The sequence below is a fragment of the Scomber scombrus genome, chromosome 5 (assembly GCF_963691925.1).
Source record: "Scomber scombrus chromosome 5, fScoSco1.1, whole genome shotgun sequence".
Lineage (NCBI taxonomy): Eukaryota > Metazoa > Chordata > Actinopteri > Scombriformes > Scombridae > Scomber > Scomber scombrus.
The window spans coordinates 20,067,218-20,092,877 of NC_084974.1; the positions used below are offsets into that span (position 1 = coordinate 20,067,218).

The 25,660-nt window shown below is 39.4% G+C and overlaps 2 protein-coding genes across 3 annotated transcripts in view; both read left to right on the forward strand.

Annotated features, from left to right (window-relative positions):
- The window catches only part of LOC133980880 (protein furry homolog), a 47,641-nt gene extending 37,217 nt beyond the window's left edge, over window positions 1-10,424 (forward strand). For both annotated transcript variants that reach the window (XM_062419724.1, XM_062419723.1), the window contains exons 45-61: window positions 28-125; window positions 208-378; window positions 500-640; window positions 1,170-1,349; window positions 2,140-2,304; window positions 2,549-2,623; window positions 2,757-2,927; window positions 4,318-4,518; window positions 5,161-5,304; window positions 6,122-6,285; window positions 6,376-6,583; window positions 6,849-6,998; window positions 7,115-7,213; window positions 7,308-7,391; window positions 8,472-8,582; window positions 8,688-8,893; window positions 8,988-10,424. In XM_062419724.1, coding sequence (XP_062275708.1) covers window positions 28-125; window positions 208-378; window positions 500-640; window positions 1,170-1,349; window positions 2,140-2,304; window positions 2,549-2,623; window positions 2,757-2,927; window positions 4,318-4,518; window positions 5,161-5,304; window positions 6,122-6,285; window positions 6,376-6,583; window positions 6,849-6,998; window positions 7,115-7,213; window positions 7,308-7,391; window positions 8,472-8,582; window positions 8,688-8,893; window positions 8,988-9,246 — 2,627 coding nt within the window. In that variant the 3' untranslated portion in view covers window positions 9,247-10,424. The remainder of the gene's footprint in view (window positions 1-27; window positions 126-207; window positions 379-499; window positions 641-1,169; window positions 1,350-2,139; window positions 2,305-2,548; window positions 2,624-2,756; window positions 2,928-4,317; window positions 4,519-5,160; window positions 5,305-6,121; window positions 6,286-6,375; window positions 6,584-6,848; window positions 6,999-7,114; window positions 7,214-7,307; window positions 7,392-8,471; window positions 8,583-8,687; window positions 8,894-8,987) is intronic.
- A 1,415-nt stretch (window positions 10,425-11,839) lies between these two features.
- Window positions 11,840-25,315, forward strand: brca2 (BRCA2 DNA repair associated). Its single transcript, XM_062419887.1, has 27 exons — window positions 11,840-11,894; window positions 12,086-12,319; window positions 12,509-12,563; window positions 12,846-12,898; window positions 13,001-13,029; window positions 13,134-13,245; window positions 13,387-13,442; window positions 13,720-13,816; window positions 13,989-14,654; window positions 14,769-14,969; window positions 15,006-19,472; window positions 19,784-19,882; window positions 19,975-20,044; window positions 20,131-20,621; window positions 20,714-20,901; window positions 21,029-21,216; window positions 21,344-21,514; window positions 21,859-22,231; window positions 22,322-22,477; window positions 22,567-22,714; window positions 22,787-22,899; window positions 23,005-23,203; window positions 23,304-23,470; window positions 23,575-23,713; window positions 23,791-24,047; window positions 24,618-24,773; window positions 24,888-25,315. The coding sequence occupies exons 1-27, from the start codon at window positions 11,840-11,842 to the stop codon at window positions 25,221-25,223; spliced, it is 9,276 nt and encodes a 3,091-aa protein (XP_062275871.1). The 3' UTR covers window positions 25,224-25,315.
- Window positions 25,316-25,660: the final 345 nt, after the last annotated feature.

Genomic DNA, 25,660 nt, shown 5'->3' on the forward strand with positions numbered 1-25,660 from the left:
ATTAACATGTCTTGTTTCATGTATTAGGATTTCCTTTGAATGTTCTCTGCCTGCTCCCACATCTCGTGCAGAACTTTGATGGTCCCACGCATTTCTGTCAAGATGTTGCTGAGAAGATAGCCCAGGTTTGGCTCTATTAACATATGTCTATACTCATTTTTTAGCTGATAACATTATGTTTTAATCTGATATACTTCTTATGTGTAGGTTTGCCTTGAGGAGAAGAACGCCAAGCTCTCCAACCTTGCTCATGTCATGACTCTGTATAAGACACACTCTTACACACGAGACTGCTTCTCTTGGGTCAATGTAGTGTGTCGATATCTTCACGAAGCCTTCTCAGATATCACTCTCAGCCTGGTCACTTACATGGCAGAGGTTTGTACAGCTATGCTATCAGCTGTTCATATGTTAGCTTATCACAGTCACTGTTCAGTCCAGTATTTATTAATATTAGTTTCTCAAATGGTGCTAAATAAATGTAATTATTTTGTGACAGCTGTTGGAGAAAGGCCTCCCCACTATGCAGCAGACCCTTTTACAAATCATCTACAGCCTCATGAGTCACATGGACCTGAGTGGAATTCAAGCCAAACCCTTCAACATGGAGGTCCTCAAGACAATTGAGAAATTTGTCCAGGTGAGTTAAAGTAGTGTTCTTCTTTAGATCATTCATTTGGTCATGCAGTGACTGTGTGCCTGTCCCAACACTGATTCATAGTTAAAAGCAGTCTGTTTTCTTACTGTGGCCTGAGATACAGTACATGTGCCTGGAAAGTGAAAGCATTTGCATCACGTAGATATGATGTGATCAGTGGAAATTTTTAGGCACAAGGGTCTGAGTAAGAGTCTTGTGTTCCCTGTTCCCTTTGAAAATGTTCACAGAGGAAAAAAAGCTGTCTTGTGTTCAGAGCAGTAAATTTGTAGACACACCCAAACTATAAACAGTCTGCTGCAAGCTAGGACTCTGCTTATTCTCCTTCTGAATCCATTTTCCTTTCGCTTCCCACTGTAGGGCATCTGCCAGAACACCTCTGTCTCCAAAAATAGAACTACATTAAAACACACAAAAAGACTTTTGTGGTTGCCTCTCTCTAAACATGTGGTTGTGTTGGTTTTTGTCTGTGTGTATGGGTGAATTGTTGTGTGTATGTCTGTGCTGACTATAGACTGTCCATTGGAGGGAAGCACTAAATATTCTGAAACTGGTGGTTTCTCGATCGGCCAGCTTGGTGCAGCCTTCCTCCCCACAAAGTGACCTCTCCTATGAGGACATCAGCCGTGTCTGGGACCGGTCCTCTAAGGCCTTGCCTGGGAAAACACTGGATTTCCATTTTGACATATCTGAGGTTAGAGACTATTTCTTTGACTTTCCTTTTTTACTATGACATTACTTGTGCAAAAGTAACTTTTTTTTAAGAATCTTGTGAGAAAATTCTTTGTTTTAGCTTTGTGGAAAGCGTAATGCGTAATTTTTTCCTGTATTTTCCAGGGTGTGGTGCTTGTTGAGGTTATGTGGAATCTTTTTGGAAAGGAAACATTTCTTCCCTTTCCTTAATGTTGATATTTCTTTTTGACCAAACCCCTTGAGATTAGCTTGAAAGCTTGAAAGGTAAACACAATTAGCCAAGCAGTGCAGCGCATGAAAGTGATGTCAAAGATACATAGGGGTGTATGTGTGGGAACTGAACAGGGAGCTATTTGTGTAGTTCATGAATAGCAGGAAATGATGTCAGCTCTTAGCTGCCGTCTTTTGTATGTGAATAGCCACCAGCGTGTGTACATAAAATTGAGACACACTCAAGACTACTGACAGAAACTACTGATATTTCTTAAAATACCAAGATATTTTAAGACTGAGGGAAGCAAGCAGAAGAGATGTAGGATTAATTTTCTTCGAATCTCTCAAGCATTCAGAATGAGAAATGGAATAAAAACTGTGAACTTTGATAGCAAATTAATGCCAGATTGCAACATACCATCATCCTGCAACTGTCAAAGTTCAGAAGGAGAAGGAATTGCCATGAAGCCTGAGTTATGGATCGGCTGAGGAGAAAGGGACTTTTTCTTCCTCAAACTTTCCCTTATTCATCAAGGCTTCCTGCCTGCACATCAATTTGTTTGTATCCATGCTGTTAGACACCGGTGATTGGTCGGCGTTACGATGACCTGCAGGGCTCTCCAGGCCAAGATGGGAAAAGCAGAACCACAACAGTGACTCGCAGTACCTCCTCTACCTCCTCCGGATCCACCTCCAACAACGTCCTAGTGCCAGTCAGCTGGAAGAGGCCACAATCCTCACAGGTAAGCGCTTCTTAAATTTCCTCTTCAGAATGATGTTCATAATGTGAGGAGTGAAAATATGCATTCACAATTTGATTAAGTCTGTGTATTCAATATTTTTTGTGTGTGTAATAAGGAGACAAACACATTTGCATTTGACACTTTAAAAGTTCAAGTGAGACTGCATTCTGTCATCATTTCAATAATTCAATACAAGCCATCCAAATTATTTAAAAATATTTCCATTTTCTCTTTCCCTCTGCAGAAAAGAACACGAGAGAAATTGGTAAATGTGTTATCTTTGTGTGGACAAGAAGTGGGGTTAACAAAAAATCCTTCGGTAAGATACACCATATTTTAGCAGTGCTCTGAATTTCCACCCTTCAGTATCATACATTCAAGAACAACCAGCAAGCCCATTTGATTATTGTCTGTTTGTTTTGTGTATGTGTGTGTATGTGTGTTTTGTGTAGGTGATTTTCTCCAGTTGTGGGGAGCTAGACCTCATGGAGCACCAGCCTAGCCAGGTGTCCTCTGATGATGGGACCCGAGACCCCGACAACATGGACGACACCACGTCAGAGCAGCAGTTCAGAGTCTTCAGGGACTTTGACTTCCTGGATGTGGAGCTTGAAGATGGAGAGGTGAGTTCACCGTTTTAAAATACTGGTAAAGCAAGACAGACATTAGTACGCAGATGTATATTTCGCCAATAAGCAATCTTAAATGGTTTTGGTTTTACCTGCTCTGTGTAATGGGGTTTCTTTTTCTGTTTTTTCTGTGTGTGCTATCTAGGAGCTACAGGTAAGTTTAGTCACGCTACAATTCTTCTTGCTGTGTTCTTTAAACGAGTGTTTGCTTGTTTACTGTAGATTATTTTATGAACTTCTATCCTGATGGCAAGGGGTAGCACATTCATGTGTATGCTACGCAATATACAGTTGAGATTCTGCAGTGTTCACGTAGAGTTAGAGAGATATTCACTCAGTTTGCAGTAATGGGAACACAGTATGTATAATATGTTTTTGACTTCACATAATCATTCCAAGTGATATGCATGTAAACACGAGACATCCCTTCATTGATTCTGATGATATACACATTATTGTGCACATTGTAAAAGCAGTAATACTGTTGTTTATTTAACTGATTGAATTAAGTGTAATTTATATTGAGTTATTTGAATAAGGGTATCACTTTTTCTAATTTTAGTGCTTCCTTATTAGGCAAGCATAAAATCCACAACAGCCCATAACATTTCCATTCACTTGAATGGGAAAGTGGTTTCAGCCTTTTCGACCCCACTGTGTGTATATAACACACACACAATATACAAATCCACAATTTTATATCCTGGAACATAGTATTTCTTTCCTCCTTGTGCTGCAAAAACTTCAGACTGACAGAAAACTGCTGTGGTCAACAGAAGTGCACCACAGTTTGACAGTTTGATAGTTTCATGTGTGAAGAAAATGTTCTGACCCCATTTGAACTGTTTTTTGATAAAAGAACAATTTACTTCTTGAGGAAGCAAAAATATTTTAATGCTTTACCCAAGCTGTTGCTTCACATCAGTGGTAGTTATCAAGCTAATCACCACAGGAAATCTCCCTTTTTTGATCTGTTGATGTGGAGCTTTGATGGAATATGGAAGTTGGCTGACATCTCCAGATACATGTCCATATGAAAAGTCACTCTGCATCTTAAACAGTTTGACTAAAGGGATGAAAACCTGTAAATATTTAAAGTCTGACTATATCAGGGTATTCTCAAACCCAAACCTTTCTGCCAGCTTCTCCAGCATCTTGGCCTCTTTGATCACTGAAGTGTTCATGACACTACATCAAACTGCAGTATTCCTCCCATTTGTTGCTAGGAGAAAAAAAACTCACGAGAGTCTTCCCCTCTTTGAACCTGCACTGCATGGTTGTGTGAATTTGTGTGTACAATATCTGTGTGTGCATGTGTTTGTGTTTGAGAGATCATACTGTGTTTCTTGGTACTTTGCTAACTAAAGGCCGGTCTCTGTTATAGGGAGAGACCATGGATAACTTTAACTGGGGTGTGCGTAGACGCTCCATGGACAGTCTAGACCGAAGTGACCTGCAGGCCCTGGAGGAGAGCCAGCTGTCCATCAGCATGCCCAGCCTCAGCAAGATCACCCATGAATACTCAGACGAGTCGTCTGAGGAGGATTCCCTCACTGCCAGCCAGATACTCTCCCACTCACAGCTTGTAAGTTTATCTTTGTTTATATGCCGGTAAATCAAAGTTATAATGCAGGAAAAACCTAGTGAAATCTTCCAGTCTTTTCCTTTTATGATAAAACTTAGCTGTTATAGTAAGAGGAAAAATATCCTTATGAGATATCAAGAAAAGTTAGGGACTCTTTCCACTTTGGACACTCCATAAGCTTTCCTCTTGTGCCACCAAAAGGTTGCTGTCATTGTTGCACAATGCACACAAAACATCTCATATTGCTCTGTAATCAAAGATTCTGTGTTCAAGGACCATTAGTGAGACTTAGTTAAACTTTTACATCTTCTTTTGCGTCATCTTTCTGTTATTCCATGACTAATGATCATCATACAGTACAACCATCATACATTTTTGTGGAAAGTGTGGTAACATATGCCAAGCTGACGTGTCCACGCAGCTGTCACACCACTCCTCTCATGTTCCTGGTTTGTCTAACACTCTACCACTGTCAGTGCTTACAGGCACCTCAGGAATGTTGGAGACTTCACAGTGTTACAGTCAGTTTCAATTCAGTGTATTGAGTTGTTTTTTTCAGCGTTCGTAAAGAGCTTTATTCTTTTTTGAAAAATGACTCATGTACTATTAAGAGATCTTACGTTTGACTTTGTCTCTTTGCAGATTGTCAGCCTCTCTCCAACAACAGAGATCAATAGTATGGACTCTCCCTCCTCCTTTTGCAATACAACTTCAGCTGATTCAACTCCGCTGAACACCAAAAATCCTAGCTTCGAGGCCCAACTGCCAGAGGACTCGAAGCAGCGGGTGAATAAGGGCTTCAGAGTGTCTGAGATTCTGGGAACTACTAATTCCTATCGCAATTCTATACTTGAGTTTTTTACTAATTTTGCCAAATAGGAGCTATTTTCTTGCAACCTCTTTTGTGAAATGTGTTGGATGTTTTATGTGCTTTGGGTTCAGTCTATCTTAAATATTTTTTTGCATCGCTGTGACTTTTCTACTTTTCCTCTCTTCAAAGTAGAGCATGAGCCAGTCATTTCTAGATATTTCAGTAACTGCATGCTAAAAGGAGAATGAACTAAAAACTGCAAGCAGGCAAATCATAATGCTTTGGAGTAGCTTGTGTCTTACTTTAATTGTGGCAGAGATTGTCCTGGGATGTTAGGGGGTCATAGTCAGCAATAGTGAAAAAGTCTCTTTCTTTCTGTGTCTGTCTGTTTAAGGCAATGTGTATACCTATTTCTTCTGTGTGGGTGGCTCTAAGCAACAACTAAAAACTCTTGGCATGTGGGAAGTCAAGAAAGGTTTACACATTGCCTGTCCCAAAACATGAGTGTGCAGAGCCTTGATGCTGGCTGATTTAAATTATTTTATAATCTATTTAATTGGCACAATTTATGCACACTGAATTTACCAAATAAGAGAAAACACCACAAGGAGTGTCCATAGGGTCCCCTGGCAAGGTTAGTGTATCCAAGTTATCTGTTTAACATTTAAATATAACAGAGGGAGCTAATTGCCATTAATAATAACCATTACTGCATGCTGCTACAGTATTTACTAATGACTTTATTATTTTTTCCAAATGCTGAGAAGGCGTGTCTCCTTTGCTTTCTTTCAGAATGACTCATCACAAGAAGACGAAGATTTAAATGTCCGTGAAGATGACATCTCTCTCTCCATCCATGAACTTCCCTGTGATTTTCACTGTGGTGACAGTTTGACCCTGGACATTGTTCACAGTGATTACAAAGGAGAACTGGACCTTGACAGCTGCTTACGCAGGTGCACACTCACAACTTTTCTCACAGCCACGTTGCTAAAAAAAAAAAGATAGCTAAAGTAAATAAAGTTAATTTAATTGTGTTCACTCAGCCTTGCGGAGGAGGAGAGAGATGACATGCTAGAGTCCCGTTCTTCCCCGCCACCATCACCCTTCTTCTCAGCCATCCTCGCAGCTTTCCAGCCGGTGGTATGCGACGATGCAGAAGAGGCTTGGCGACGTCACATTAACCAGCTTGTGTCTGACTCAGATGGAGCCTGTGTAGTCTATACTTTCCAAGTGTTTTCTTCATTATTTCAGGTATTACCTTCTAGCCACGCCGCCCATAAATTCCATTAACTGTGTGCCTTTTCAAACCAAATAATTCAACTGAAAGGGTAACAGGATTAGTCATCTGAGTGACTGACCTTTGGAAAATGATTTTAGAAGATGATTAATTACAAAGAAGGCACTCTTTTAGGATTTTAGGAAAAAACTAAAGTATTGATAGAATGTACTGTAAATACTTTGAATGATGTAGGAGTGACTAGGACAGTGTTACAGCCAGCCTGTTCTTGCTTTGCAGAGTATCCAGACCAAATTTTGTTCCCTGACATGTGATGCTGTGACTTACCTCAGTGACGGACTAAGAGGATTGGGTTCAAAGTTTCTGAGGTCTTCTCAAATGCTGACATCATGCTCAGAGTGTCCAACACTATTTATCGATGCAGACACAGTGAGTAACCCAACAATTTTCCATTTATAATACTTTTTTTATTTTATTTTATTTTTTACAGTGTAACATATTAGTGGCAGTTGAACAAATGTAATAATAAAACTTTATTTTCACAGATTATGTCTTGTGGACTCCTGGAAAAAATGAAATTCAGTGTGTTGGAACTTCAAGAGTATCTTGATACTTACAACAACAAAAAGGATGCAGTTCTCACCGTAAGGAGATCAAATATTACGCTTTAAAGTCTGAGTGGCACCTGTTTGTTGGTGAGTAATAGTGATTATGTTGTCTCTTCTCTATTATCCACAGTGGTTGAGCAACTGTAAGACCACCTTTCCCAAGAGTCCTGGGGGCACAGTGATAACATGTCAACCAGCAGAGCATGAGGAAAAGGTAAAATGTTAATTTGTTAGGAATTTGAGCATTAACACTGACATGCTATCACTTAAAGGATAATGTAAAATGCTGGATAGTATCTTGTAGGTCATAGCTAATGCATTCAGACAGCGTGCAAAAACTGTAGGCTGTATGTTTTGTTGCATCTTACAAAAATGATTGAAAGTACTAAAGATTCAATTGAAACTGACCTTTCATACTGTACTTTTTGCATTACGATTACTCTGTGATACTGTAGCTCTGTGAGTGTTACCTCTAATTTTCTCACACTATGTGAATGTCAACTTTCTTACAACTTGAGTTGCCGCACGTCACTTTGATTATCTCATTCAATTGTGCATTGTGATCATTTTTGGCTCTGCTGGGCATGAGAGCAAGTTCTCTTAAGTTGCATTTAATCTATCAGTAAACAATTACACTCACTTGATACGGTAGGAAAGGAAAGGACAGGAAGAAGGAAACTTTTGTCGATAAAACCTGACAATTAAGAGCAAGTGGAATGTGATAATAAGATGTGTCAAGAAATTACCATTGAAGTGAGTGCATTTGTGCAAATGAACAGGCAAAATTGTGAATTTGCTTGCTTTTTTCTCTTGGCTTTTTTAATACCTCATGGTGAATATTATCCCTTTTTTAAGTTCTAATTTACACACATGCATCAACCCTCACTTTTTCTTCCTCTTTGCATGTAAAAAAAATGCCCTCAGTTAATACCTCTCACCTATTTTAAAATGAAAAATAAGGAATTGCATGCCCTTCCTTTGATTCTCTGTTTTCCTTACTTCTTTTCTGTCCTGTAACATGCTTGCTTTGTAGCAAATGGAATCTCTGGCTGTAAGTTGGATGAGGCTTGTTTCTCTTTGTTGTTTTAAATTGTCTTTAAATAGCTCCTGCAGGTGTGACACCTATCTAGAAGTTGTTGTATAGTAGTTGTATGTGAGTTTATTATCCACCAAATAGCAGAACTCTTAAAAAGAAAAAAGAATAGTACACAATAAAAGAAAGTACAGTAAAATCTAGTAAGAGAGAGCTAGCAATGAAAACAAATTTGCTCAGTATTTTGTTCTTACTTTTCAGCAACTGGAGCTCTGTCAAAGACTCTACAAACTCCACTTTCAGCTGTTGCTGCTTTTTCAGTCCTACTGTAAACTGATTGAACAGGTCCATGCAATAAGCTCTATTCCCGGGGTGAGTACACCATTCAATTGTGTTTATTCCCTCTTTTTGGAACTATCATACCCACTGTCTAATCCATGTCCCTGTTTAATAATATGAATCCCTCTCAACCTGTAGCTGACAAATATGTCCAGAGAGCTCAATGAGTTGAAGAGTAACCTGAGAGTAGCAGCAGCCTCAGTGACGAATGATGAGATTTCTGCCCGTGAAAGCTTTTGCTCTGAGCCCACCTTCAGTTCTTCCGAGGCCGCTGTGCAGGCCATTCTCGAGGGTTTGAAGAACAACGAGTTTCCGTCAGCCATCCGCAATATTCGGGAGTGCAGGTGAGAAAAGCAAAAGGCTTATTTCATTGTTTATTTGGATTGCATGCTGTCAAATATTGCTCTCAGTCAAACAAATACCTATTTTTAATTTCAGAAAAATGTGGCCTAATGACATCTTTGGAAGCCACTCTGAGTACGAGGTCCAGACCTTACTGAACATCTTCTTCAGGCATCAAACCTTGGGTCAGACAGGAACGTTTGCTCTGGTGGGCTCAAAGCAGGACTTAACAGAAATCTCTGTCAAGTTGATGGAACTTAATGGAGAGATTCGGGACATGATCCGGCGAGCTCAGGGCTATCGAGCCATCACAGCTTTCCTACCAGACTCCAGGCTTTCAGGCTCAACTCTTTGATGGCAGACTAGCAGTGTGTGACACCCGTCCCTGCATAATACCTTGTCCCATGCCTCGCCTCTGGTCCCATCTGAGGTTGCTGCTATCATCTCAGTGGTTTACGAGCTCTCACCTGGGAATAACAAAGCCTCCCTTTCTCTTCTAGCTCAGAGTACATCCGATTGTCATCAAATATGATCTTTAGACGTGCAGCAATACTGTTGTTTTGTAAAGAGATCAAATAAGTTGCTCTTGCAAAGAAATATAGGCTTTTATTGCACTAATAATAGATGTCACAAAGCGACCACTTGCTACTGAGGTCAGCAACTTTCACATTTAACAAATGACATACCAAAGTTAAGTGATTCAGTTATGTTGTTTTAATTGTCAAGGGAAAATGTGCAATCCTTCACGGAAGTGGAAGACTTTTACTGTATCCTCCTGAAAGAATGTATTTGAATATCATAGCATTGGAAAACAAACATTGTTAGTACAGAAAAAGGGAGGCTTCATTATTTGCTTAAAGTTGTGTGAGTGCGTTTGTGTATGTGCGTGTGTGTGCGCATTTGAGTGTGGGTATGGGTGTGGTGTGTGTGTGCTCGAGTGTGTGATTTAAACCTGACGACCATCATACTGTAGATGGAATTATGGATACTGATTTATATATTGTTCACATTTAACTACTTCGACATGCTGCAAATCTACTGTAATGTCTCCCAGACCTACATACATTGCTGCTGTGTGGGTTATCTGTTACTTAAAACATCTTACTGTACCTTTTAACTGTGCAGCTTCTAGCAAATAGACAAATTATTTATATTATTTTCAAGAGAAAAACATGCTTTTATCAGACTAAACAAATATTTTGTTTCATCTGTTAAATCTGCCAAGCTTGCAAATTATATGTATTATAACTGTAGTAATAATGTTTATGAACAAACAAATATTTTAAATGAATTATTGTACATAGTCCAGTGGGGGCTTTACTCAGACTCATAGGATTGTATTTTTATGAATTTACAATTTGAGTTGCATCCAGAATGAAAGAGATAGCTACATATTTGTAAAGCTTCCCAGAAGAACTGTTGGTGTAGCCTCTCGCCTTGTAAATACTGCTGCCTTTGCAATGTACTGTACTTCTGTACTTTGGTGTTCTGTACACGTATGTAACAATACAAATAAAACTTGCATTTGTTAAATATGGCTTCATTGTATGATTTGTACAAATTATCATGATTTTTTTATTTGTTATTATTACATAAGTTTCTTTTTGAAAGGGAATCCTCAGATAGTATGAGATATACTGTAGCTTCAAAGCTGCACACCAAAGTATTCCCAGGGTGCAACCATTTCTGCTGATGTGATGAAATATAAATCCTGTAACTCAAAATAATGAGAAACTTTCTCAAAATAATGACTTAATATCTCAAAATGATGAAATACTAATACATCATAAGATAAGTCATTATTTTTGAGATACTAAGTCATTATTTTGAATTACTATGTAATTATTTTGAAAAAGTTTCTCATTATAATGACTTGTATAATTTTTTTTTCATCACATTGGCAGAAATGGGCTTCCATAGTTTCTCAAAGTATGTTTGGGAACCGGTAGGGGTCCTTAAGGGGGATCATTTATCTTCACTATATTTACATCCAAGTATAATGCAAAAACAGAATGTAAGACTATTTTGGTTCATGGGTTTCATACGCTTTCTGTAATCTGAAAGCAAAAATCTTAACAAAGGCTGTGCTTGAAAGACTGAATGGCAGGGTGGTAGATAAACAATTACAGGTTAAAAGGGCTTTAGTAAAATATTTCAAACAAAACAGATTTAATATTCAGAATATAACTACTTTGTAATTTTTTTGTTTGTTAATTTGTTAGCTTTTTTGGTTTAAATTCATGATGTTACACTTTTTTGACACAGTAGATGGCGGTATATAGCTTTAACGTTAGTTTGTAGTCCTCCAGTGAAACCACAGAAGAAGACAGAGGAGGCTGGGTCACCAATCACAGCGTAACACTGGAGCGTGGCGCGCCAGGTTTGTTTTGGTGGCAATGCTGCAGACTAGCTTAGCTATAAAGTTGACACGTAGAAATTTCACTCTATCATCTTTTCATAGTTTTTTTTGGTTTGTCATCAATACGTTGTGAAGGATTTCGTCTGGAAATGAAGGTTGGACACTGTCGTACGCCGTCATGGTGAGTTTAGTAACTTCAAGAAAAATGTTGTTGTTTTCTTTTTACAAATCAGGAGCAGTGTAACCTGAGTTTGGCTAAATATTTACCTTTTGTAAACATTGTCAACCTGCTGTAATTCTTGATATGAGGGTTAACCAAACGTTAGCTAACGTTGCCTTCTCGTTAGTCTATCTGAAGAAGTTTTATTATCGAGTTAGCTAATGTTAGCCACTATACTTGAGTAGCAGCAATATAACCTGTGGTCGGAAACAGCAGGAAGGAAACTGGCCATGTTCCCCTGAGGATCCACTATCACATCATTTACCACACAGCTATCTTAGCTTAGATCAATGTCTGTTTGCTGACTGTAGTTTTGTTTCTGCAGGTGTGCCACATAGGAAACTTTAGGGATTACACACATCATCTGGAATGGATTTACCATCAGAAAGCATGTACGACACATTCAAAGACGACATCTGGGGAGGTAACAACGACATTTTGAGTCTGAACATCTATACAGTTAAATGCAATCCAGTGTAGTAACCGGAAACAACACACAACATTGACTGTAAATCCTGCAAGTCTAGCTGCATAAACAAGCAAACAATATTTTCTCTGAAAACACAATTCACACACACACACACACACTAACTCACTCATATGTATGCGTTATAGAGCTGGGACCACTGGACCATGACTGGTTTGATGTACTGACAGCTCAGGCAGTCAAATCTGAGGGAAATTTCTCTGATCAAGATGACTTGTGTGCATTCAAAGAGGGAAACTTTAAAACACCCTTTGATGAAACTGCTGTGGAGAGTCAGTTGTTTTCAACCCCTAAAGTTTTCAGACACAGACGAGTTGTGTCACCTGAAGCCAAGGATGAGCAGTCTTTCACTGCTGAACCAGGTAATGTTTGCTATAACCATTAACACTGATGCATTTTTGCAGAAATGTACTTTACATTTGGCACAATACATAAACTCATATTTTAATGTAACTGCTTATGTCTGCATTCAGGAGCTTTGTTTAGCTTGCATCTAAAAAAAAAAATTCTCTGTGCCCCCCCCCCCCCCCCCCCCCCCCCCCCCCCCCCAGAAAAAGAAACACTGCCATGGACAAGAAGTCCATATATTCAGATTTCAAAGGAGGGGTAAGTGTCTGTTTTTATATATTCCAAATTCCTTTTTGCATAGTGTTGTTGGAAGGTTTTTCCATTATTAAAAGAGCTACATAGATTCTCAAGTGTTGGTTCAATCAAAGCAAAACTCATTAGAAACAAATAATCATTTGTGAAAAAGTTTATAAGTTCACAACTAACATCCATTCCCATATATTCAGTGTTTATGGAGTCAATGTTATTTCAAGATGAATTTGCTCAAATGAATAGTGTTGTCACTGCTGTTGGGAGTTTATGCCTCTCGTTATTTTTTAGGGTGCCAGGTTCAAAATATGAAGGTGTCCATCCTCAGGCTGAGGAAAGTTTTGGTGAGCTGCAAATTCATCATCATATTATCTGTTAATTGAGTCATATCTTAAATAAATATGTAAGCATTACCACTGGTATGTTTTCTTTTTTCATTTGTACAGATCTGCTTCAGACACCACACAAATCCCCAGTAAGTGATTTATATCTAACAGTGATGTTATTTTTCTTTGAATATGGAGTAACGGATAACTTGAAGGTTTCCCTTCATTTCCTCCGTTTTCTGTAATGATACAGGTCAGCTATGCAAAGCATATATCTGAAAGTCTTGGTGCACAAATTCATTCCGATATATCATGGACCAGTTCTCTGAATACCCCATCAGCAGTGCCTTCCACCCTGATTTTGTGTAAGAAAATGCGTTTGTATTTGCATTTATTTATGCATGTATATTTGTATTTTCAATATTGTGTAATTTGAGACAAGCAATGAATATATAAATGCATAAACCTGATCAGATAGTTATTTTTGTTTTGTCTCAATGCTGTAGCTAAAACTGATGAGAGTCCCTGCCCAGTTAATCTTTTTGAGGACCAAAGTGTTGTTGTGAGTACTATGTCAAGCTTTAACACACAAGATACAGTACATATTTATCTCCATGAAAAGAGAGTCTCTCTCCATCTATGCTGTATATGCATCTCAATAATGATATAATGTCACTGACACAAGAATCTTTATTTGATTTTTAAAATGTAAAAATACTCAATGCATTCTGTTTTTTATGACCTGTATCACACAGGAAAAAATACATGCTGTTACAGTAAAAATAAAAATAAACAGTGGAATGTGAAATTGCTTCTGCTAATGTTTTTTTCTCTTTCAGTTTGTACGGAAGCTTTTCCCCTCACTTTCAAATGCATCCAGAGTTGGAACTGTGTCACCAAAACACAGTGACCTTATGCCTCCCATGATTCAAGAAGGTACAGTGTTTTTCTGTCATATTTTGTCATTGTAAGATGGTGTAGTAGTTCTGAATGTGACTGAGATAACTATGTATTGCACAGATTGACTGATATTGTGATGTAAAAGTGTGGAAAGGCTCTTAGATGCCATAATGCAAAACAATACTGATAACTAGTCTGTCATCAACAGGTGCTGAATCTCCTGAGGCTGGTCAGAACCCAGAGCCTCACAACTCTCCTTCTCACAGTTCACATATCCAGAGTGATGTCTGGAAACAGAAGCTACCAGATGCTATTGAGGATGGAGAAATTTGCAGCACTGTAGCAAATGTTTTTGATGGAGCTGAAAATGTTCTTTCAGTATTTTTCTCCAACAGCAGTTCAGCACTTAGAAAAGTGAAAACTGACAGAATAAAAAGGAAGCAAATCATTTCAGCAAAAGAACCTGGCTGCAGCTCCACACACATCTCCACAAAGAACACGGCTGCGTCCAGTGGACAAAGAACACCTGATCGGCAGCCATGCAGAGCTCCTTTATCCCCACACTTGAAAAGTCCAGTGAAAACTGGAGACATAGGAACCACTCAGTGGTCTCCATTGAGTTTATCTGAAATACCAAACTCTACTGTGGATATTTCTTGCCATAATAATAGTCCTGCTGCACAAGTGGAAAACAACTGTTTAAAAAAACAACTACAGAGTGACTCTGATTGTAGCCAGCTTGTCAGACCATCCTTGAAAATCTCAGATTCTGGATTTATCAAGAAAAAGAGACAATTTGTTTACACTGTGAAATCTTCAAAACCCCAAGTGCAAGAAAAGGAAATTCATTCTCAGAAGATTGACCCATCACCAGGTATTCTAATTTTGTTTCTATTCATACATTTCTTATGCATGTCAAAGTATTGATTTATACATACAATTTATTCATTTTATCCACTAAATTGTTTGGTGTTATGCGTTATTTCAGCGCAAGAATCGAATGTTAAGTATCTGCCAAATGCCCAAGATAAAGGGGACTGTTGCAACATCCACAATAAAACCTTTGATGGGAAGAATGAGATGCAACAACTGGAAAATGTCACTGAAGAAAATCTGCCTCCCTCTGTACAAGCAAAAGTCCAGGATGTCGAAATGTCGCAGCTTTGCATAGCTTTTGCACAAGACTTCAGTCAAATGTCAGACCCCATTAAATTGAGTGAAGCAGCAGAGGATACTCCTCAAAATGGTTTCTCTCCATCAGCTTGTCTGTCAGCCTTGAAACAAGCTAAGCACAAAGCAAGGCAAGCAAGCCTTCAACATGACTGTGATGGCGTCAGAAGACATCTTTCTGCCACTAACCAAAATAACTCCATCAATGAGAAAACAATATGTGACAGTGGATTCCAGTCTGCTGTGGCTGATAGCACTCATATGACTGCATTTTCTGCTCTCCCCACCTCAGAGAAAGAGGGTCAAACTCAACAGTGGACCACTCCTTTTCAGCCTACAACTAAAGGAAACCGGAAAGTACATTCAGAGGATATTTTACATGGAGCTGAAACTGACGCCAGCCTGTCTTTTGTAGTAAAGGAAAACCAGACATTGGACCTTGGCAGAGAGAGCAAGCCTCAAACAAAAATCACATTAACACTTCCACCCAGCAGTGGAAAAGGAGCAGTCGATAATGTTAATTGCATTCCAGTCATTGGTCAAGTTCATGGCAGCCTGCCAGAGAAAACAATTGTTTCTCTCCCGTCTGTCCATGCATCAGGATTCAAAACAGCCTCAAATAAGGGTATAAGAATATCCTCAGCCAACCTGGAGAGAGCCAAACGTCTCTTTGAAGAGAGTGAACGTGAAAGGCTTAGTGATCAGCCCACCAAATGTGGTCATGACACTAAAGATGAAACTCATGGATCTGTGAAAACAAAAACTTTTTTCTCAAACCATCCACTTTCATCAAGTGAAACATTCAGGGACATCAATTGCCAATTAACAGCTTCACAAAAAGCTGACGTGACAGAACTGTGCAGTCTATTGGAAGAAGCAGATAGCCAGTTTGAATTCACACAGTTAAAAATTGCAACGCCAAATCAACAATGTCAAGATAATGCCACCTCTCCCCAAAAAGCTGACAAAGAACTTGACCCTGATTTTCTTTCAGGCATAGATTTTGATGATAGTTTTAGTTCAGATGCTGAAAAGCCTGTGCCAACAACAATGATGCCTGGAAAAATGGCCTTAGTTTCAGACAAAACAAATCCTGACACAAGTAAGTCAGCAGAAATGCCATTCTCAGGTGGAATGAAGAAAGAAAACTTCTCTTCTGGAAATGTACCTTCCTTTTCTAAGAACATCGCTGAAGGTAGTAGTTTTATTATGTCAAGTGAAAATCTTGACAGAGCTGAACAAGATGACAAAAGCATGCCAAACAACAAAAATCCTTTGACACTTGGTGTGGGATTTAAAACTGCAGGAGGAAATGTTTTGAGGGTTTCAAAAAAGTGTCTGAGCAAAGCTAGAGCTTTGTTTGCAGATTTAGAGGAGAATCTTGTTACAGATAACAATCCACCAGACAAGCAAAATTGTGAAAAATATAGCAAAGCAGAACACAAGGACAGTGTGGATAATAACTTTTTACCTCATAAAAAGGATAATTCGAAGCTCACCAGTTACAGGAATGATACTATGGAGAAGAGCTGCTTTTCCAGCATGGAGTCAGTCTGTTCAGACATTCAGGTCTCAGACATGAGAGATGATGTTTCAAAAGGTTTTGAAGCCAACAAAATGGACACAGCCGCATGTCAAAGCGGGTTCCAGATGGTCAGTGGGAAAGGCATTTCTATTTCAACAAAAGCAATGCAAAAGGCAAATGCTCTCTTCAAAGACTGTGATGATGTGGATAGTAGTGGTAGCACTTTGGTAAAACATAAGAATAGTATAGAAACCTTGCCTCGAAGTTTCAGCGATGAGAAAAACCTTTCAAAATGTGAAAGTCTTAATGGGATCAAAGTAAACTTTTCTGAAGAACCTGTCAAAAGACACACAGAGTTAGAAAATGTAAATTCTGAACCATCTGTACACCTTACTGAGGTTCTACAGCATAATATGGAGATTGACAAGTCTTCTTTTCATGGAAACCAGTCTTCAACTGCAAAGACGCCTTCTCCCTTGTGCACAACACCAAATAATATTGGCTCCTCTGCCACCGATGATTTGAGCGTTGGTGGTTTCTGTACAGCCAGCGGGAAGAAAGTATCTGTATCAGTTAACGCAATGACAAAAGCGAAGTGTCTTTTGAATGAAATTCAGACACACAAAGACACAGGCCAGCAAATGAAACAAAAAGAAAACTCTTCAAGAACCGGTCGTTTCACCAATCAGCCAAGTGGCTTTAAGACTGCTGGTGGAAAAGGAGTTGTTATTTCATCTGCAGCTCTTAAGAAAGCAAAATCTTTGATTGATGAGTACGATGGAGTTGAGGATGAAGTCAGTGGAAATCAAAATTATTCTAAGATTCCAGTCCATGATTCACCACCCAGAGGTAGTGGATTTCTTGCAGCCAGTGGTAAGCCAGTAGCATTTTCATCTGAGGCCCTCCAGAGGGCTAAAGCTCTCTTTGATGACATCAGTTCCAGTTCAGAGATCCCAGCTGTTTCAGTTAGGAAGAATGATAAGAAACAAGAAAATGCCCAAAACAAAGAAAAACTACATTGTGGTTTCTCAACAGCAGGAGGAACAATAATCTGTGTGTCACAGCAACATCTGTTGAAAGCAAAAAATCTTTTGAAAGAATTTGATGATGATGATTCTATGTCAGTTAAAGCAATGCAAGAGACTGATGCTTCCTTTAAAGACTGTGATGTTAAGGAAAGTAATGATGACATGTCAGTAAAACAGAAAAGTAGTGAAAGTGTCAAGAAGAAGAATATCTTCCCAACATTTAAAAATGTTCCAGGGGTAACAGTAAATGTTTCTGAGGAGCCTGTCAGTGGATACACAAAGTTTGAAAATGTGAAAGCTGGACCAGATGTACACCATGAAAAGATGCTCCATTACGATGATGTGGAGATTCACAAAGGTGTTTTTAAGAACACACTGGCTTTGAGTGATGCACCTTTTTTACATGCAAACTCATATTTGATGGCAAAGCCACTTTACTTGCCACCGTGTACAATAGCAAAGAAGCTTGGTTCCTCTGCTGTTGATGAATTGAGCAATGATGGTGGATTCTGTACAGCCAGTGGAAAGAAAGTGTCGGTGTCAGATGATGCAATGGTAAAAGCAAAGTCTCTGCTAAATGAAAGTGCTACTTTTGAGGACACAAACAGACAACTGAAACAAAAAGAAGGAACACCACAAAATGTTGGATTTCAGACAGCCAGTGGCAAAGGAGTCGCCATTTCATCAGCAGCTCTAATGAGGGCAAAATCCCTGTTGAGTGAATGTGATGACGATGCTGATAAAACCAGTGCAAGACCACCGCATTTCAAGATGCCGTTTCCTGGTCCACCACCCAAAAATAGTGGATTTCTTGCAGCCAGTGGTAAGCCAGTAGCATTTTCATCTGAGGCCCTCCAGAGGGCAAAAGCTCTCTTTGATGACATCAGTTCCAGTTCAGAGATCCCAGTTGTTTCAGAAACAAGGAAGAATGATAACAAGCAAGAAAATACTCAAAATATAGAAAAACTACATTGTGGTTTCTCAACAGCAAGGGGAGCAATAGTCCGTGTGTCACAGCTAAATCTGTTGAAAGTAAAAAATCTTTTGAAAGAATTTGATGATGATTCTATCTCAGTTAAAGCAATGCAGGAGACCGATGCCTTCTTCAAAGACTGTGATGTTGAGGACAGTTTGAACACAGACATCCCAGCTGTTTCAGACACATTGAAAAGTGAGAAGAAACCAGAAGATGCTCAAAATAATGAGGAAAAAACACATTGTGGCTTCACAACTGCAGGAAGAACAAAAGTCCAAGTGTCACAGAAATATCTTTCGAAAGCAAAGAAGCTTTTGAGAGAATTTGATACTGATTCTGTTCAAGTAAAAGATGGTTTGGAGTGTCCTGATTCAAACTCATACTCAACAGTCCTAATTGACACTCACAATCCAGGTCTATCAAAAGATGTGAAAAGAACCTCAAATTACATTCTTTCAACAACCTGTAACAAGAACATTCTTGCTGAGAAAAGTGCCCCCCAGATTGTTAAATCTCACCTTTCTTACCGAGCGACTGACAGTGAAAATAAAATCCTTCAAAATTCAAGTGTACGTGGTTGTAACTTTATCAAAGAGAAGGCAGTTACAGATACGTTTAAGTTTAAAGAGGACAAATTTGTTATCTCTGGGGTGCTTAATCCCCGCGGAGAGACTAGGCCAGACATGATGGGCTACGAAATAAAGCAGACAAGCAGCAGTAAGAAGCTGGAGTTCAAAAGGACAGAAGGGTCTTCAGTTCTAAACTTTCAGTCACTCAACCTCAGTGGCTGCACAGAAGCCCAGCAGAAGTTTCTTGCCCAGGAAGCTTTGGACTGCACTAAAGCTTTGTTAGAAGACGAAGGTCTAGCTGGCCAAAGTCTCTCAATGACTTTTGAAAATATGCCACAGCAAGATAACCCAAAATCCAGCAACGAATGTGTAGAGGAGCAGAAAACAACAGGGAAGAGATTGGCAAAGGATACTAATATGACTGGTAAGTGTCAAGAGTTATTAATTAAACATTTAAGTTATTGTGAAGTGTTTTTATTTAGGCTGCACAACTTGTCTCATAGTTTTCAGATGTAATTGAAATTCAGATTATTTGAAGAAATGGAATTGCATTTTTGCTACTCATTTTAATGTCTGACTATTTCAGTTTCTTCAAATATTTGAAATTAAATACGCTGTTCTCATGTTGCGCTTAACTAAAATGATTTTATATTAACCATGAGCTGCTTTTCTTCTTTTATATTTGTTGTGAGCATTAACCATAAACTATTGTCTTGCTGGTGTGTAATATTCTAGGTCAGCCTCCCCCGAAAAGACGATTACTAGATGAATTCGACAGAACTGTTAGTAGTCCAAGAGGATCAACACTTCAGCCAGAAAAAAGCTGTCCAACTGGTAAAACCATAGTAATGCAACACATTTTCCAAATAATACATATTTCCTTTTATAAGTTAAATGGCTCTTAATTTGTATTTTTGTTACTTAAGGTGTAATGAAAGACAGGAGAGTTTTCAAGTACAGCGTCTCTCTTCATCCAAACATCACAAGGCCAAACAGGTAAGCTGCATGTGGACTGTTGACCATGCTTTTAAGGAGTGGGCATAAGTTATCATCCCATAGTCATGTAATTCTTTGTCTTATAGGGATGGAAAAAACGACATGGTAACCAGTTTGCAGCAGGCAACACCACACTCATCCCCAGGTGACAGAAAATCCACTCATTCCAAGATACCAGCATTTGTTCCTCCATTCTTGAAGAATTCAAAGATGGAGACTCACAAGAATAACATGGTCAAGGACAACATAAGAACACCTGTGTTTGTTCCTCCGTTCAAAAAACAAAGAACTATTGTCCAAGAGAGCTCTAAACCACACGAGGAGGAGGAGAAACACCACAGTGTCTCTGTAATGCCCTCAAACAGCAACACTTTTGTACCACCCACTAAAAAGACAAGCAGACAAAGCACTACAGATGTAACTGGTAATAAAAGCACAGAAGTTACTCATACAGTGGCCTTGGCTGATAACACAAAGGATGATCTTGTGGAAAATCGTAAAAGTCCTGTTGGCTATAGAACAGAGGATTCTGCTGCAGAGGCTTCAGGTGTGGCGGACACATTATCCAGAAGTCAAGGTAACCTTTTTGGATGATGTCAGTGTAATACGCTGGAATAGTATGCAGCATAACAAAGGAAAAATAATCACCTGTTTATGGTCTGTTAACAGAAATTCAGACTCTTCAGAACATAGAGCTGGCACGAGATATGCAAGACATGAGGATCAGGAAGAAGAAGCGCCAGACTATCCGACCTCTGCCAGGGAGCCTATTTCTAACCAAAACTTCAGGAGTGTCAAAGATCCCACTAAAAGATGTGGTGAATGGAAAGCCCCCTACAAAATACACCCAAAAACAGGTTAGGCCAAAACTCACACTGGGCTTTAGAGTGTTTTTTATCATGGTTATCTTTGTTGTATTTGGTTAGAAATGACAGCACTGTCATGTAAGCAACTTGATGACATGTTCATGTTTATGTTTTTCAGCTGTACGGATATGGAGTGCATCAGCATGTGTCTGAGATCACCAGTGAGAATGCACAGTCGTTTCGCTTCAGTATACAGCAGTTCCTCAAACGGGAAGCATTCATAGATGAAGGTGGTGTTCAGCTTGCTGATGGCGGATGGCTGATCCCAAGCAAGAACGGGACTGCAGGGAAAGAAGAGTTCTATAGGTATCAGTGACATTAAATTGAGGTTAACTTTAGTAATACTGTTGAACTAATGATAATATTTGAGACACCAGGTGTATTTGCAAATGCAGACTGCACTGAATATGATCTTGTCCCACACTGTCCGCAGAGCTTTATGTGACACCCCAGGTGTGGATCCTAAACTGATCAGTGAGGAGTGGGTGTATAATCACTACAGGTGGATTGTGTGGAAGCAGGCCTCCATGGAAAGATCCTTTCCAGGAACAATGGGCAGCCTCTGTCTCAACCCAGAGCAAGTTCTCCTACAACTCAAATACAGGTATGTAGAATTATGGGTGATTTTAGGTTGCCTTGTTACTGCAGTTTTAGTTGATTTAATCTTGAAATTACCCAAATATCTACACATCTTGGTTCAAAAGGTGTCTAACAATATAGTCCCTGAACTATCTCTCAGATTATACATAGCTTGTTGAAAGTTTGTGTACCATATACAAAAGGCTCTGTCATTACTGTCATTGTTAAGTTTTAATAATGTAATCATAAGAAATTAGCATAAATACTGTGTCTAAGTTTGTTACTGTAAAGCACCCAAGAGTGCTTATAGTAATTGCCTCTTTCTCTACAACATTTATGTATTTGTTTTATCTTATGGGTTTGTGTCAGATATGATGTTGAGGTGGACCACAGTCGCAGGCCAGCTCTGAGAAAGATCATGGAAAAGGACGACACAGCTGCAAAAACCATGGTTCTCTGTGTTTGCGGGGTCATCTCTAGGGGTCACTACCCAACCAGACAAAGTCACAATGATGCCAAGACTCCACACAGTGCTGATGCAAAGGCTGAAAATCCATGTGCAGTTGTTTGGCTGACAGATGGATGGTACACCATTAAAGCCCCACTGGATGATCCCTTGACTGCCATGCTTCACAAAGGTCGACTGGCTGTTGGTGGAAAGCTGATCATTCATGGGGCTCAGCTGGTGGGATCCCAAGATGCTTGCTCCCCTCTAGAGGCACCCGAATCTCTCATGTTAAAGGTACATTAAGGGACAGGTCTCTGTCCTTCCATCGTCCTCTCTATGAAGTTTGACCAAGATAACATGTTGACCTATTGTCTGTCTTTTCAGATTTGTGCCAATAGCAGCAGACCAGCACGATGGGATACTAAGCTTGGATTTTTCAGGGATCCACGGCCGTTCCTGCTGCCTCTCTCCTATTTGTACAGCAATGGAGGGCCTGTTGGATGTGTGGATATTGTCATACTGAGAAGCTACCCCATACAAGTGCGTTTCCTCATGTACTAACTATACTGTTACTCCTGTCAGTTCATGGTATGATGCTATGTGACAGTTTGTTTGTCATGTTTTTCTAGTGGATGGAGAGGAAACCAGATGGTGGCATTGTGTTCCGTTCTGTCCGTGCAGAAGAGAAGGAGGCGAGACGCTACAACAGCCAGAAGCAAAAGGCTATGGAGATTGTTTTTGCAAAGATTCAAGTAGAATTTGAGAAGGAAGAAAAAGGTAGCAATCCTGTTTTCAGCGTGTTTAGTACAGACTTAAATGGAATATATTTGAACAATTTGTTTTCCTCAGGTAATAACAAACCTCAACGCAGAAGACGGACAATCAGTCGTCACGATATTGCAAGTCTGCAAGATGGAGAAGAGCTGTATGAAGCAGTGAGGGATGATCCAGCTTACCTTGAGGTTATAAGAAACTTACTTTACATATTGTGTTCTTGTGCAGTATAACTTGAGGCATTCTATTAATGTAGACTTTTGATTGAACATCTGTTCCCTTCTATGTTCAAGGCTCATTTGAGTGAACAACAGTTGGAGACTCTACACACCTACAGACGCTCTCTGATTGAGAAGAAGCAGGCTGAACTGCAGGACCGGTACCGTCGTGCTCTAGAAAATTCAGAGGAAAATGAGGGGACCTGTCCCAAACGTGACGTTACTCCTGTTTGGAGACTCTGCATTGCTGACTCTACGAATCAAAGCAGCAGCGGTGTGTCCTCATTTGTCTTCATTTAGTTTGGGTACTACTAACAAATGTACTATTTAAAGAATGATTTATAATAATGTTGTTTTTTGCGTGCTTGTCTTAGTTTACCAGCTGAACATGTGGCGACCGTCTTCAGACCTTCAGTCTTTTTTAAAGGAAGGCTGTCGATACAAAGTCTATAACCTCACCACTTCAGATGGAAAAAAGCGCAGTGGTATTGAAACTGTTCAGTTCACCGGGAACAAGAAAACACAGTTTCAGGACATACAGGTACTGAAAAAATGAACTGTCTTCAGCACAGGGAATTATTTATACAGTATTTGTAAATTAGATACGAATGATTAATAATACTTCTTATTTGGCTTTTCATGCAGGCTTCAGAGGAATGGTTATCAACACACTTTCAACCAAGGGTGTCTGCAAATTTTGTGGATCTCCAAAACCCAGAATTCCAGCCACTCTGTGGCGAGGTTGACCTCACAGGATATGTCATCAGTATCACTGATGGTCAAGGTAGGTGATTTTTCTTTTTCCTAACTGTTTCTGCCTGTACTACATTGTTAACTAAATGACTGTACTTTTGAACACAGGTTCCTCTCCTGCATTTTATCTGGTCGATGGGAAACTGAACTTCGTTAGAGTGCGTTGTTTCAGCAGCTTGGCTCAGTCTGGTGTGGAAGATGTGGTGAAACCACGTGAGCTGTTAGCTCTTAGCAACCTTCAGCTGAGAGGTCAGTCTACATCTCCCACTCCTGTTGTGTATGCTGGAGATCTCACCGTCTTCTCAACAAACCCCAAGGAAACACATCTACAGGAATCCCTCTGTCAACTAAGAAACCTGGTCCAGGTACAGTGTATTATTACCAAGTACCTGTAAAGCTTTTGTTTTGGGTTTTTTTTTTTTTCTTTCATTCAAGGACACCTTACTTGTCAAGGATGGATTCATACAATTTAGATTTGTTCTTACAGCCAGATTGCATCATGTTCAAAAGAAATCATAAGAATAATATAGGAACAGCAGTATTTCTCAATTATGAAATTTTGTCATGCTGTCTGAGCTAACTTTTAAAAGAACAACACTATGAGGGTTTTTAAAAAACTTTTTTAGGTATGCATCTGGTAGAAGAGCGCTTAAGATACCTTTGCTGCATGCCATCTCTCCCTGCATTTTTGTTTCTGTTCCTGTATCTCTATTATCACCAGCAACTAAAGTAAAGTTGCCAAACAACACTATTGTAAAAACTTCATTTGGGGACATTTTGTCTTTATTGAACGTGGGACAGTAGAGGTGGTGACAGGGAATGAGGATAGAGGGAGATGGGAAATGACGTGCAAAAAAGCCAAGGAATCAAACTGATTCCTGCTTCCTAACCACAAAACAAAATCTTAAAATTACATTTCTGTCATTTGTTTTTAGGGTCAGAAGAACTTCTTTCTTACTGCTGAGGAGAAGCTTTCACATTTAATCAGATCTGTTGGCATGAGCTCCATCTCCTCTCCAGCTCTGCAACCAAGGACCCCAGCAGTACTGCAGCAGACTACAACAGACAAAATACAAAACACAAAGACAAGTGTGAGTTTATGTGGTTGATGTAGTATTTGGGACTGTTTGGCTCATTCGCTCCTATAAGCAATGAGTGTCTTTAAAAATATAATGTGTTCTGCTATTCAGGTGATGTCTCAGCAGCCAATCCGAAGCCTTGGATCCTTCACACCTGTGAGCAGGAACCCTCCTCTGGGAAACGGTTCAACAGAGAAAGACCCGAAAAGCCTGAAGAGGAGGAGAGCTCTGGACCATCTGTCTCGTATCCCATCACCACCACCTGTGCTCAATCTGAGCTCAGTGGCTTCACCATGTGTAAATAAGACATTCAATCCCCCTCGGAGGTCTGGGACACCTAGCACTTTAAAAACTGTACAGACTCCAGCTCCCAAACCTGTTGTTTTGCCGGTGGAGGATGAATGGGTGAACGATGAGGAGCTGGCTATGATTGATACTCAGGCATTACATGTTGGTACATAGACTGTATGATGATAAGTGCACTACAACTTTTAAAAAAACTGTACAAATGTGTGAATGTAAAGGTTATATTCTGTGGTTGTTTGGTAGTTTCACTGGACTCATTAAAGAGGTGAAATCACTATCACTTGACAACAGTAAAATCATTTCATTGCTTCACACTTTCTATATTCAAACCTGGTAGCTAAGGAAGGTAAATCAAGCAATTGCTATTTATCTTCATATTTGTGTTGTGTTTGAGGCTGACCAGGGGGACACTGGTAGCCCACCTGTTGATAGTGACAAAGTAAGTTCTAAAAAAACATACCATTAGTTAATCATTTGCCAGCTATTGAATTTATTACCGCCTCTTTTAATAATTGATCAAAATTTGAAAGAAAAATGTCCAAATTCTCTGAACCAGCCTCTAAAATATGAATATGTTCTTGTTTATTCAGTTT